Genomic DNA, 14,382 nt, shown 5'->3' on the forward strand with positions numbered 1-14,382 from the left:
TGCCACCCCTGGGGACTGGAAGAGAGGGGGATGAGGCCCAGAGCTGAGTCAGACAGCAAGGACAGAGGCCCCCCGGGCGGGGCGGGGGGGGGTCCTCACCCAGCAGCACCCTTTCATCTCCGACATGGTGAGCAAGGGGCCCCGGGGACACCAGGGCAGGAGAGGGAGCTTCTGCACCTTGGCGGGCGGGGGGGCAGCTGAGACCCTCCCAGCCCTGCTCCTGGCGCCGATTTCAGGGCTGGGGACTCTCCGGGGGCTTCCCTGTGTGAACACAAACAGAGCTCACTTTCTGGGTCCACCCCTCCTTCCTGGGACCTGGGAACAGACCATCCTGCCAACCCTGACCTCAGGGGCGGTGCCAGCCTGGCACATCTGCTCTCCGCCTTCACTACTGTGCCCGAAGCAGACAGCACTAATCAATCCCACATGGTCCCCCGTGCCAGACACACCCGCAACCCTCAAGGCCGCTCCAGGCAGCCTGCCCGTCAGGGACGGAGCACTGGGTGGCGCTCCCCGCCGCCCGCTTTCACGGGGGCCTTCTCGAGGGTTTCCTAAGCTCCTCTTCAGAAGCTCTCCAGGGCTACAGGCTGGTCCCTGAGCCCACGGCATTGCAGGTGGCTTTTATGGGGGGGTGGGGGTGGACTCGAGACCCCCCTTCGGTCAGTGACCCCAGGACGGGCCTTCTGGGTCCTCTTTCCACCCCCTCTGTCTGCATCTTTGGGGGGCATGGCAAGTAGCTCTCGACGAAGGGCAAGGGAGTCCACGTTCCAGCCAGGGTCCAGGTCCTGGTGTCCAGGGCGGCGCAGGTCCCCGGGATGGGTGGCGTGGGCCGGGGTGGCAGGTTGCTGATCCTTGGACCAGCTGAGGCCCTGCCCGCGGCCGTCAGTAAAGCCCCTTCACCCTCTTGTTGTCAGGGTCGAAGGGAGACTTGAGGTGGGCATGGGCAGCGTAGGTCACCCCCATCCTCTCCAGGGTGTAGTCCCCACTCTTCACGAAGTCCAGGGAGACCTGGTGGGCACAGAGGAGGGGCCGTGGTCACTCGGCACCCCGTGGGAGCTGGGCTCACGCAGCCTGCCTCCCGGGACGGAGCTGCTGTCTTCCCCTGTCATGCCCCTCCCTCCTCTGAGTCCAGGAGCGGCCCTAACCCTGAGCATGTGGACTCCGTGTCCCCGGGCCCCTGGGCTGGGCCCGAGCCCCTGAGCTGGGCCCGAGCCCCTGGGGTGGACCTGAGCCCCTGAGCTGGGCCTGAGCCCCTGGGGTCTGGTGGAGCCGAGGTCTGGCACCGGGGAGAACCTCTCCCGCTGGGCAGCAAGCCCTGCCCTGTAGCCACTGATCCCTGGGAGGGCACGCGACCAGCGGGGGACTTCTGGGGTTTATAAATGGCGGTTTCTGCAAAATGCTTAGACTTTCTGCACACAGACCAGGCCGCCCCTTCAGTCTCATTGCCGAGTCCCCCAAATGAGCCTGTGCACGTGTGTTCCTGTGTGCACGTGTGGCCGTATGTGTGCTCATAGGTGGGTATACCTGTGTGTACACCTATGTGTGCGCGCACAACCGTTTGCACACACACAGGATCTCCAGCTCCAGGGAGCAGAGCAGGTGAGCCCTGCCCAGAGCCCCTTTCTGACCACGAGAAGCCTGGAGCTTCCAAAGTCAGGTTCTGTCAGAAAGAAAACATAGAAACAGCCGCCACCTATGCCCGGGGAAGACAGGGCCCCGTCAGTCAGTCCCTTCACTGGTCTCCCGTTCCCCCCTGGCCCAGCCCACCCAGAGAGGGAGGCAGGGGTGCAGGGGAGAGCCCCAGAGGGGACCAGGGCTCCCCGTGGCAGTGCAGGGGCGGGGGGACTCACCGGCCCGCCGCTGGGGTCTCGGATGTAGCCGTAGGCCAGGGTTTTATTGATGGTGAATCCGAAGTCGGCCCTGCGGACGTGGCCCACCACCTGGCCGTTCCTCCAGATGGTCTCCAGCCCAAACATGGGCACTTTCCTGGAAGAAGCAATAGACGGCTGGGACCCCAGGGCCCCCGGAGGGGGAACTCCTGCACTTTGCCTGGCCGAGGAGAAAGGACAGAGCCCCCCAGACCATGGGCTCCACTCCTCAGGGCTGGTCTGCTAGGGGCCCACGTGCCCCTTACCTGGCCCCCGAGGATGCCGGGGCTCAGGCTCCGAGCAGATAAATGGACAGAAAACATCAAAACCAGGGCCCGACTTTCGTGTTTCTGGAGGCAGGCCCCACGGATTTGGAACTGTCACACAACTTGTTTTAATCTGACGGCTCTCCTTTGCTGACAGTGTGATGCATCACTTATTAAAAGTAATTTTCTGCCTTACACATAAAATACAAATGCTCGCTGTAAAATTTTTGAAAATTTAAAACAGGAAATGAGCAGAGGATTAAACTGCAATCACAGAAACACAAGTGCCGAAGTGTTTGGTATAAACCTTGGCCGGTGTGCCCTCTCCTGCCTGAGTCCTCATGCCTGCGGGCACTGGGCCGGGTGCTGGGGATCACGTGCCCCCAGGGCTGCAGCACCGTGTGGCCCCGCAGGTCCTGGGGTGGGTGCCAAGGACCATGCCCGGTGGGGTGTGGGGCACGGCTGGGGTGGTTACAGTAACAGGAACTGGGGGAACCTTGCCCTGAGCCAGAGTCTGAACAGGGTCTGGGTGCCTCCCGGTTCGGAGGTCAGGGGTGACAAGGTCTGGGCCCCACGGGCACAGAGGATGAAGGTGGGGTGGCGGAAGCTTTGCAAACTCATCCTGTCTCCTTCGGTCCCGTCCTACGGGGGTGCCGTGTCCACGCGAGGAGACAGCCTCAGCGAGGCCCCTGCCCCGCCCAGGGCCCCAGGGCAGGGGAGCAGCATCCTGGCGGTGTCCCTCCTTGGTCCGGGATGGCCAGGCTGCGGCCCTAGGCAGACTCTGCATCCCCGCGGGGAACCCTGGGGAGGGGCGAGCCGGGCGGTGGCCACTGCTCTCCGAGGCAGGGGGAGCTTCCTGGAGGGCCAGGTGGCAGGAGGGCTCGGCCGACCCCTGCCCCATGTGCACCCCACACCAGAGCCGAGTGCTCCCCGGGAAGTGGACAAGGAGTCAGGCAGAGGGGCAGCCTGACAGGGTCCCAGGGAGGAGTTAGGAGACGACAAGCCCAGCTCTGCTCACTCAGCGACCCCAATCTCAGCAGCCTCGACACTTCATTTGAAGGCGCCGAATCTGGGAGAAAGGGTACCGCTGGCATCAGCCAACGAGACCCAGAGACGCCCACCGCCCTGGGGACGGCTGCTACCCAGCTCCTCATCACCCCATCCACGTCCTCCAACCAGCACCAGGGACCCGGGGCCTGTGTGGGCTCAGCTCCCAGCACGAAGGGCAACGTGCTCAGAGCTGCCAGGGAGGTGGGGATGGGGGAGGTGGGGGGGAGGTGGGGATGGGGGAGGTGGTGGGGGGAGGTGGGGAGAAGAGATCGGCCCCGCATGGGGCTTCCTTCCACCCTGGCCACGGGCCTGGGCGAGAACCACTCTGCCCCTGGGCCCCTGTGGTCTCCGTCTGTCAGTGGGGCTGGCCCCAGCCTGGCCCCTCCTTCTGCAGGGCCCCTCCCGGGCTGTGGGGAGGCTCTGACCAGGACACGGGGCAATGGCAGTGCCCTGATGGGCAACCAGATCGGGGGGCCCCAGCGGCAGCCCCCCACAAAGCCCACTTGGCTGGGCAGGGCCTTCCCCTTTCAAGACACATGTTCGGAGGAACTTCCCAGCCATCCAGCGGTTAGGCCTCACAGCTGTCACTGCCAAGGGCACGAGTTCAGTCCCTAGGTGGGGAACTAAGGTCCTGCAAGCCACGTGGTGCAGCCAAAATCAATAAAGCGGAACCGAAACCTGTGTTTGCCGAGGGCTGCGCTGTCCGCTCCCTGCCAACCGCCATCAGCCCGCGCCCAGTTTGCCCCCTGCCTGGCCCTGATGGGATCTGAGTTGCAGCCCCAGCTTCAGAGTCGGGCCCGCTGTGGACCCAGCCCTGCCCCGCGGGTCCCAGTCTCCTTCCTGTTGGGGGCTGCGGTGCGCGCTCCGGGAGAGGGTGCCTGGCCTGCGGGGGCAAGGGGAGCCCAGAAGCACCGTCCCACGTGTCTGCACGGCCGTCCCCCGCTCCCGGGGCCCCCAGGCCCAGCGGTACTCACTCGTCCATGGTGAAGCCGACCAGGCGCCGGCGGAGGCCCTCGGCCCGCTGCTTCTCCAGGGCCTCACGCCCCAGGAAGGGGATGGAGGACTTGAGCTTGCAGGTGAAGGCCAAGCCCGCCTCCAGGGGGCTGTCATCAGCCCGGAGGTCAGCGTGCCAGTGCCGGTAGCCTGGAGTGGGGGAGGCCACGGGGTCACTGTCCAGCGGGGGCGGGGACTTCAGAAGGCGCCCCGGGGGATGCCCGCCCCCGGCCCCACCCTCAGCCTAGACCCTCCATGACCCGGGGTTTCCGGGGGCTGGGAGCATCCTCAGTCTCAGGAGGCGCCCTGGCTGAGCCCCGGAGTTAGACCACCCCCAGCAGCATCGCCACGCATCTCTGCCATCAGGCTGGAGGCCCTGGGGAGGGGGCAGTGGAGAGCCGGGCAGCTCGGAGGGCCCCCCTCCTGCTCTGATGGTCTTCAGCTCTCTCTGGGAATCTCAGCACTGAACCCAAGTCTGGCTCTGGGCCCCTCTCCTTGGGAGATACCTGCGCCCCTGCCAAGAGTGCTGTCAGAGATGCCAGCACCGTCCCCAGGCCCTGGTACAAGGGCAGCGAAGGGGGTTTGGGGAAACAGTCCGTGTGGGGGCATGGGGCGGCATGGCATGGCAGGAAGGGAGCACGGGGACACATGGGGGCTGGTCAACAGCCTCCAGCGAGTGTGGCTCAGCAGCCCCACTGTGGTCCAGGCCCCGCACACACCTTTCTCGATGCTCAGGGAGTCGATGGCCCGGTAGCCGGCATTGACGAGGCCGTGCTTGGCCCCCGCGGTCATCAGGGCCTGGTACACGGGCAGGCAGGATGGCCTCGGGGCGTGCAGCTCCCAGCCCAGCTCCCCCACGAAGGACAGCCTCACAGCCCGGACCTGGGGGCGAGGCACAGCTCAGACCCGGGCCAGGCGCAGACCGGGGTGGAGGCCCAGCCGCCACCAATGGGTGGACACTTCCTACCGCCACCACTAATAGCCAGACCTGGGCCCAGGCCACAGGCCACCAAGAAATGGGGCCTGCTGGCGAGAGTCCTCAGGAGCACTCGGGAAATCTTTGAAAGGAAGAGATGTTGCCGTTGGGAGTGGAAGTGGACACGCGGTTCCCAGGCCACAGCTCGTCTCCTATAGGAGACGTCTCCTGACTACAGGAGTCTCCTGGGGCCTCAGTAGCCAGGGGTGGAGGACCACGGAAGTGAGCTGTCTGCCAAGTCTAAGGCCTGAAGTCCAAAACCAGGGTGTGGGCAGGGCTGTGCTCCCTCTGGAAGCTCTGGGGAGGGTCCCTCCTGCCCCTTCCATCTCCTGGGGGTCCAGGCTCTGCTGACCTGGATGTGTCACGCTGGCCTTGGCCTCCGTCTCCTCCGTGTCTGTGCCTGCCTGTCTCTCATCAGGACACTGGCTGCTGGGCGGAGCCCCCCCTTACCAGGGTGCTCTCACCCCGGGATCCTCACCGGCATTGAATCAGCACAGCCCCTGATTCCAAGGTCCTGTTCCCAGCCCAGGGGTGATATCTCTTTAGGGGGCCACTGTCCAATCACTGCGGTGACCTTGGGCAAGACTCTTGGCCTCTCTTTGGCCTCTAAATGGGATCGGGAGCCTGGCTTTGCCTGTCTTAGGAAGCTCTGGGGGGTGTCCTCGAGTAAGGATGGGGAGTCAACCACACGACTCATGAGTCGCCTGCTTAGTGCATTCAAGGGCAGCAGGAGGGGGCAGCTGGGCGTTGGGCGAGTGTCCTGGTCACCCCCCACCCCAGCGGACCTCGGCCAAGAGCTAGGATCTGAAGGCAGACACAGCCTCTGCCCCCCAGGCCTTGAGTCTTGGAAGGCCGCCGCCAGACGCCCAAGCAGGCTCCAGGGCAGGCAGGCGGAAGGACTCTGAGGCAGGCACAGGCCAAGCTGGGATCTTGTGCGGGGTTTGCTGTTGTGGACGGGCCTTCCAGACAAGCGGCAGAGCGAGTGCAAAGGCACGGAGCGGGAGCAGCCGCGGGTGTTGTCAGGGGCGGGGGCAGGCAAGAAGGCTGGCGGGTGAGGCCGGGAGGGCCTCGCCGACTGGCTGCTGATGCTGGACTGTAAAAGCACTGCCCAGGGCTGGGTTCACAGGCCAGGAAAGGGACCGTGGGCCCCCAAACCCCATGGAAGGGACAGTGCTGTTCATGGAGCATCCCCAGGCCTGCTCTTTGTAGACATCACTGCAAAAACTTTCTAGGGGATGATGCGGAAACGGGCTCCGGAGACAGCCTGCCTGGCTGTGTACACACAGTGCTGACGCGGGGACGGCTGGTCTCCGGGCGAGCTTGTCCGTCAGCCTGTGTCCCGCGCCAGCAGCCACGTGGAGGCCATGAGCAGGATGGGCGATGCCTGGCCCAGCAGCCTGGCTTTTCCTTCCCGGCTGGTTGGTGCCAGGTCGCTTGCACACCCAGCTCCTGGTGGCTGCTTCCGGCCTGCGGGCAAACCCTTGAACGTCCAGTGTCCCCGCGTGCGGGGCTGGACACGGCTCTGTCCAGGACACAGAAGGGACAGGGAGGCCTCAGCAGGCTGCAGCGCTCCTGGAGGCAGAGGACCTGATCCCATCACTGCTTCGAGCCCAAAGGGCTGCCCGCGACAGCTCCTGCGGCAATAAGGTCAGTGGATGGAGAGCTGGCCCGCTCTCCCAAATGACTTGAAATCACAGAAGCTAGGAGGGCTGGATTCAGAAAGCTTTTGAAAGGCACACATTTGCTCTGAGCTGCCATTTGCCCAGGGCCTCTCAAAAAACTCAGAATTGACACAGAAAACATACTGTTGACGTTTCCCTGCTCCCCTGGTGCAAGCCGTGGGCCCCTGACAAAGACTGCCTTGTCAACGGGGTTCTAATTTTAGACAGACCACAGAGGAGCTTGGGGCTCAAAGCCAATCTCATTTCAAACAGGAAAAAAAAATTTTTCAAAGCTCACCCATTAATGGGCCCAGGACTGCGGGCGGGTCTTGTCAGACACCCTCCCTCAGTTAAGCCAGGTTCTTGAGTGAATTCAGGGGTGGGATGGAGCCACCCAGCCCCTTCCCCAGCTCCCAGTAATCCAACGAGGCTGGGAGGCTGGCCGGCGTGCTCTCCATTACAGCCCTGTGGGCAAGCCTGGCACGCAGGGGGCTGAATAAATACTTCCCGGACAGAGTGGGGAGACAGGTGCAAAGGGCCAAAGCTCTGCTTTCTGGCAAAGTGAGGGGAAGGGCTTGGGGATTCCTAGTGACTTTCTAAGTTGCCAGCATCACTGGTTCTTGAGACACCGTGCACTTTTCTCCCTGAAGCTGTGGATCTAGGTGAGCCCTGGGGTCTTCTGAGAGGGGACACAGGCTGAGAATGAGTGCATCTGCAACATGGGCTCAGAATCAGCCTGACCCACGGGTCGGCCTCCCCCAGACCCAGTGCCCACGTCTGATAAATGGGGGTGAGTATCAAGCTCATGGAAGGCAGGTGCCTGGTACCAGTCAGCATCAGCTTGGATCAGCTTTAAAACTGACCCCCAAACTGAGGCAAACCCTCTGCAAAACAGCCCCGCCCTGCTCTGGGAACCACGGACAGTGGATTGGGCCACGGAGATGCAGAAGATCATCAGGAAAGGCCTTAAAGTAGCTTTTGTTTAAACCCTTTTATGACCCCCAGGACTCCCCTGATACTGTTAGAAGCAACAAGCCAAATCAGCAAGGTTGCAGGGCACAAACTCAACACTCAGAAATCAGCTGCATTTCCGTACTCTAACAACAGACCATCTGAAAAGGAAATCAGAAAAACTTCCATGTACAGTCACAGCCAAAAGAATAAAATACTTAGGAATAACCCTAACCATGGAGGTGAGAGGCTTGCACGCTCAGAACTGCAGAACACTCTGCCGAAGGAAATGAAAGAGACAGATGGAGAGACAACTCTTTTGTTTGTGGACTGGAAGACTGCCTATCACCAAGATACCAGTATTACCCAAAGTGATCTACAGGTCCAATACAATCTCTATCAAAATCCTAGTGGCTTTTTTTTTTTTTTGTTTGTTTTTTGCAGAAATAGAAAATTTCACCCTAACAGTTACATGGGTGACCTCGAATAGGCAAACAATCTTGGAAAAGAACAAGGCAGAAGACTCACTTCCTCATTTCAAAACTTATTACAAAGCTGCCACAATCAAAATAGTGCACTGCTAGCATAAAATCAAAGCCCAGAAATAAACCCTCATGTAAATGCCTAGTGACCTTGAACAAGGGATCCAAGACTATTGGGACTTCCCCAGCAGCTCAGCAGTAAAGAATCTGCCCGCCAGTTCAGGAAACGCAGGTTCAGTCCCTGCGTGGGCAAGACCCCCTGGAGGAAGAAACGGCAACCCACTCCACTCTTCTTGCCTGGGAAAAATCCCACGGATATTGGAGCATGACATGCTGCAGTCCATGGGGCCGCAGAGTCAGACATGACTGAGCGTGCACCCACGCATGCCTGCTGTGACTACTCCACAGGGAAAGGACAACGACAGGCTAACTGAGCCTTCTCATATACCACGCACACGATATACACGCCCTAACTCAGACCGAATTAGAGCCCAGCTGTGAGCCCGCAGACTGCGAACGCCCTAGAGGACAGCACAGAGGCGAGCTCCATGACTCTGGACTCGGCAGTGATTTCCCAGATATGACACCAGAGGCAAAGGCAACGAAGAGCAGAAAGAGCTAAATGGGACTCCAGCAAGTGTAAGAACCTCTGTGCTTCAAAGGATACAACAACGGTGAGAAGTTAACCTGCAGAATGGGAGAAAGCATTCAAAAGTCATGCATCTGGTAAGGGGTTAACATCCAGAATATATAAAGAACACGTGCAATTCAACAAAGACGAAGCAACCCGATTAAGAAATGAATTGAGAACTTATTTCACCAAAAATCTACGAATGGCCAACAAGCATATGAAAAGATGGTCAACGTCACTAAACAGTAGAGAAACGTCGATCAAAACCACAATGAGATATGACTTCTAAGCCATTAGCATTTCGAAGAAAACAGAAAATAATCAGTGTTGGCAGGAATATGAAGGAATTGGAACCCTTGGGCGCAGTTGGGGGAATGCAAAATGGTGCAACTGTTAGGAAAAACAGTATGGTGATTCCTCGAAAAACTAAAAATAGAACTTCCATATGTCCAGCAATCCCACGCCCGGGTGCATGTGCAAAAGAACCGAAGGGCGGAACAGGGAGCTGGTCTGGTCTTGCACCTCCTGGGAAGCAGCAGACAGTAAGCAGCCGGAGCAGGGCCTTGTGTGAGGTCCCGCTGGGAGCAGTGTCCTTCTCTGCCTGGCTCAGCTCGGCGACCACTCAGGAATCGCCAGGGCTTGGCTGGGGCCCATCTTTCCAGCGGCCGGCGTGGTTCTGCCGGGTGACCCACAGAGGAAGGAGCTGCTTCTAAAGCTAGCAGGAGCCCCCTGCGAGGCTCAGAGTCCTGGGCTGGGGGACGGAGACCCGATGGGGCCCCTCGATGAAAAGGGACCATGCTGGGGGTGGGGAGGCAGACCCGTCAAGCCCCAAACATCTGCCTGAGCAGCACTCCTGCTGTGTGGCTCTTCTCCAGTCTGAATTCGCTCAGAGACCCTCTTCTCACTCGAAGGACTGATGCTGAAGCTGAAGCTCCAGTACTTCGGCCACCTGATGCGAAGAGCCGACTCATTGGAAAAGACCCTGAGGCTGGGAAAGGTTGAAGGCCAAAGAAGAGGGTGGCAGAGGATGAGATGATTAGATAGCATCGTGGACTTAATGGACATGAATCTGAGAAAACTTCGGGAGTTAGTAAAGGACAGGGGAGCCTGGCGTGCTGCGGTCCATGGAGCCGCAAAGAGTCGGACACGACTTAGTGACTGAACGATAACAACGTCTCCTTCAGGAAGATTCTGGGTTTCAGACCCCTCCACCCAGGACCTGCAAGGCCCTGGAGGGAGTTAACGTGGGATGCTAAGGGTCTCCTGTGGTGAGAGAGGATTCTCCCCCTCTGCCCGTCACCTATTTCATTTCAGGTGGCACCTGAGATGGTCAGCAAGGCGCGGTGAGGGAGAGCTCTCCCCACACGGACAGAGCTGTGTCTGCATCAGCCTTGGCTGCAGCAGACTTAAAGCTTATCTGCCTTGTAAGGACACGGTTGGAATCCGGAACACGAGAATCAGAGGCCTCTGAGCACCTCCAGCCCCGGGGCTCTGCACACAGTGGGTGGTCAGTAACGTCTGTCATTCCACACAGGGTCACCTGCCCCAGACAAAGGTGGCAAACCCGGCAAGCCGAAGCTTCTAGCCATGCTTTCCACTAACGCCTGTGTTCCAGCATCCCCGGGGGCCGCCACATCACCCCAGGATCTGGACCCTCCTCAGTCCTCCTCAGGGCGCTGCCCGGCCGTCCTGGCATTCACACCTGTCATGGGGCAGTAAGGGCCAGCCGCCCCCCAGAGCAGGCGCCCTGGTGGCTGAGAGTGTGGGCTGGGGTGCCACATACCCACAAGGTTTAAATCTGAGTCACAGACGTCGCATCCCCGTTGACTGACATCCTCTGAGTCTGCTTCTGCAAATCCTGGGTGGGAATAGGGTTCACAGAGCCTTGGGCGCAGTCAACAAAACTCAGCCTAGGGCCCCTGGCTGCCTGGTGAGGCGGGTGCCGCTGGCACGTGCATTTTACAGATGAGGAAGCTGGAGCTCAGGGAGGTCAGGCCACCTGCCCAAAGCCCCGTGATGTCCTGGAAGATGCTTGACAACCAGCTGTCGGGAGGCAGGGGTTGTTTCGCAGCCTTTACTCCTTTCTGCGGGGTGAACAGTCCTACCACGGGTGATTTCAAGCTGCCAGTGGTTTAACCACCACCTGCCAATTTTCCTCCAGCTTTAGCCATCAGCTCTCACGAGCTGGAGGGAGCACTTCCCAGCACACGCAGGGGACTCACAGCCCGTAAGTCAGAGCAGGCGCTCCACGCCGTCAGCGTTCCCCACTCCCGCCCTACCCTCGACTGAGTCACTGGATTATTCTGGGGGCAGTGAATACACTCAGGTTTCAGCAAGATGGATTTGGGGGCTTGCTGAAATTCCTGCCAGCTCTCCATGGGGGGCACGGGAACGGAGGGGGTGCTATGGGGGGGGGGTGCTGGGTCCCCATCCTGGCTTGGATCACAGGCCATGTGGGCGCCCCGGGGAGGACAGCCCACGTGGCTCCCGTGGGATGGGTGCTCTGGCCACGGGTGACATGAGAACCAGCCTGGGGCCGCCTCTCTGGGCAGACACCACAGAGCGCTTGAGCAGGTGTGTCCACAGACACCAGGCACAAGCCAGTGTGCCCAGCCGTCACATCACATCAGCTCACGGATGTCTCACAAGCTTCCGGGGAGTTTGGTTGTGTAACAGCACCCCTGACTCACCAGGCACGTCATCCAAACTTAGTCATCCCTTTAAATAAATGAGGATCCTCGGGCCCCCCCAGGCAAGGGATAGACAGGGGTCTGAGCACGTGCAGCCCGGGACCCACAGAAGAGTGGGGAATTCAGCTGGCGGTACGGCTTAAAAGAGCTTCATTTTTCAAATCCTCTAAACGACCCAAGACACCCTTGACTCCAAAAACGTCCTTCTGTGTCAGTGTGCGTCTTCTCCCTGCAGTCTGATCCAGAGGGCTAGCGTGCAGGCACGCTGGTGGTTCCGGTGAAGGTGGTTCTGGTGATGGTGGAGGTGATGGTGGTGGTTAGTGAGGATAATGGCGGCGGTGGTGATGTTCCTGAAGGTGGTAAAGGTGGTAGGGCACAGCGACTGGAAACCAATTTTCCAAGAATAATAATAAGTAAAAGGGGAGGGACTTCCCTGGTGGTCCAGAGGTTAAAGATCTGCTTGCCAATCCAGGGGACACGGGTTCATCCCCTGTCCAGGAGGATTCCACGTGCCGCAGAGCAACAGAGCCTGTGCGCCTTGGAGCCTGTGCTCCAGCGCGAGCAGCCACTGCAGGGACGGCATCCCGCAACTGGAGAGGCGCCCCCGCTCATCGCAGCTACAGAAAGCCTGCACACAGCAACGAAGACCCAGCACAGACAATAACTCAATAGATACATCTTTCGAAAAAAAGGTGTGATGCTCAAACCACACTTTACAAATGTGGCCATCTCTGAGGATCAGCAGGTGAACAATATGGGGCACCCCCAGAAAGACCCCACCTGCACCTACAGACGGGCAGGGACCGAGGGTCGGATATCCCTGCAGAGAAAGGTTCTGCCCTGGAGGAACCTCGAATCTCTGAAGCACGCTCGTTCCAGCCACACCCCGTCCTTACAGTTTGACGGCAAGAAGCTGTCACTGTCCCCGCGAGAGAACCCTGTGTAGTGAGTGCCCTTGGCTACCACGTCTTTCTCGACTACACACTCCCGTCTCTCCAGGGCGGTGGTGAATTTGCACGACTTGTGCAAAGCAACTTTTCGGGCAACGGCTAAAACCCAGTTGGCAAACCCAGGCTTCATGAAGGTGCAGGCCTCCCGCCTCTGTACGAGGCGTGAAGGGGGGATGAACAGTCCACCCCGGACTAATGGAATCTGAACAGTGAGACGCACACAGTCAGGAAAAGAAATGCAATTTCCTTTTGACCCGAAATTAATTTTCAGAAGAAAATTGCTTTAGCACGTGGCCTCACGATGAGCTTCTAGCCCAGCCCCTGCTGCTTTCCAGGGGGGCCCCCGTCCTCGGCTGAGGCTCGGGGACACGGTGTCTTCCCTGAGAACCAGGCTGGGAGCGGACCTACACTGGAAACCTCGCTGGCCTTGAGGACGTCTGGTCAGCTGGCAGCCGAGGGGACAGCTCCCGCCCCGTTCTTCCGACAGGAATGCGAGGATCTTGGGAGCCTGGGGCCAGGCCAAGCATCTCAGAATTGCTGCAAAACAGCGGCGCTGCTCTGCTCAGGACAGGGCGCGACTGGTGGGACTGCTCAGCCACGGTCGCCCACCACGCGCCTGCCATGATGGTGGGTCTTCACGGGCAGCAGCGGGGTCCCGCTCACCCACCCTTGGGCAGGATCTGTGATTCTGGGCTCTGACCCTCATCGTCCCGCGCGTCCCTTGTGACCCGGAGGTCTGGCCGATGACTCAGACAGACACATTCCTCTCCCGCAGCTGGTTGGCTGGTGACCAATTATCTCCCATAAAGACTTGGCCCTGAACTCCAGCCCCAGCATCTCAACAGTGATGGAACTGGTGTCAACACATGTTGATATTATTTAGGAGTACATGAAATTCCCCCTGGATCCAGAGTGCTCAGGACGTCTGGACAGACTTCCAGGATGGCTCAAAAACGCTGACGGCCATTGTCTAGACGCTGTGTGACAGATGGGGAAACTGGCCCCAGAAAGGGGGTCCCGGGGTGGGACCAGAGGCCAGGCCTGCTGGCCCCCAGCTCTGCTGGGCCCTGATGGGACTGTGCCCCGGACCCCCAGATCCCGGGCCGACCCGGCTCCCAGCTCCCCATCGGCCTGTGAGGCCACCTCGGGCGGGGCCGGGGCAGCGGCCAGCCCAGCTCCCCCAGCCTGCGTCCTGCTGGGCGCCCTCGTGCAGGCGGTGGACGGGGAGGCCTCCACGCCGCCCACTGGGACCGTCTGGGAACTTGTGGCCCCGGCCACTGCGAGGTCATAACATCGACACTGTGGAGCCAGAGCCGCACCAGCGGGGCCTCAGGGGGAGGTGCGGTCGCTAAGGCAAGACTGGAATCCCCCCGTACACGTGTTCCCGGGACCCCCTCACTCCATGTCGGCTCGCGGTCGGGGCTGTGGCCTCTCTCCGCCCAGGCCTCGGGGCCCGTGCAGGCTGGGCTGGGGCTGCAGCGTCCTTCCCGCCCCCAAGCCCAGCCAGGCTGTGAGCCCCACCAGCCCCCGATGTGGTAGGCTTCCAGCCAACATGCCTGGAACTAACTCCAGGGGCAGCTGCGGCTCAGCACTGGGAGAGACCCGGAGGTTTAGAAGGGAATGCCAGAACTCAGCTGGGCATCCATGCCGGCCGAGTGTGAGCTGGTAGCCTGGGCCGCACTTGGACAGTGTCTCTCCTGTCCTCCCCCAAAGGGGAGGCAGAAAACACCGCAGGACTGCTGCACGGCCTGGAAGGCTGGGGCCGTGACCCTGGGACACCTCTGCTTCTCTGTCCTGGTTCTGAGCAATGTGTCCAAGGTCAATAATCAAAGTCATAACGGGCCCGCCATCATGGGAAGCCCGT

At 60.4% G+C, this 14,382-nt stretch overlaps 1 protein-coding gene across 1 annotated transcript in view; it reads right to left on the reverse strand.

Moving 5' to 3' along the window:
• Positions 1 to 569: 569 nt before the first annotated feature.
• The window catches only part of SARDH (sarcosine dehydrogenase), a 56,622-nt gene continuing 42,809 nt past the window's right edge, over positions 570 to 14,382 (reverse strand). Inside the window, exons 17-20 of the mRNA XM_052648744.1 lie at positions 4,897 to 5,059; positions 4,159 to 4,327; positions 1,851 to 1,986; positions 570 to 1,008 (exon numbers count right to left, since the gene is read on the reverse strand). Coding sequence (XP_052504704.1) covers positions 883 to 1,008; positions 1,851 to 1,986; positions 4,159 to 4,327; positions 4,897 to 5,059 — 594 coding nt within the window. The 3' untranslated portion in view covers positions 570 to 882. The remainder of the gene's footprint in view (positions 1,009 to 1,850; positions 1,987 to 4,158; positions 4,328 to 4,896; positions 5,060 to 14,382) is intronic.

This window comes from Budorcas taxicolor, chromosome 11 (genome assembly GCF_023091745.1).
Source record: "Budorcas taxicolor isolate Tak-1 chromosome 11, Takin1.1, whole genome shotgun sequence".
NCBI lineage: Eukaryota > Metazoa > Chordata > Mammalia > Artiodactyla > Bovidae > Budorcas > Budorcas taxicolor.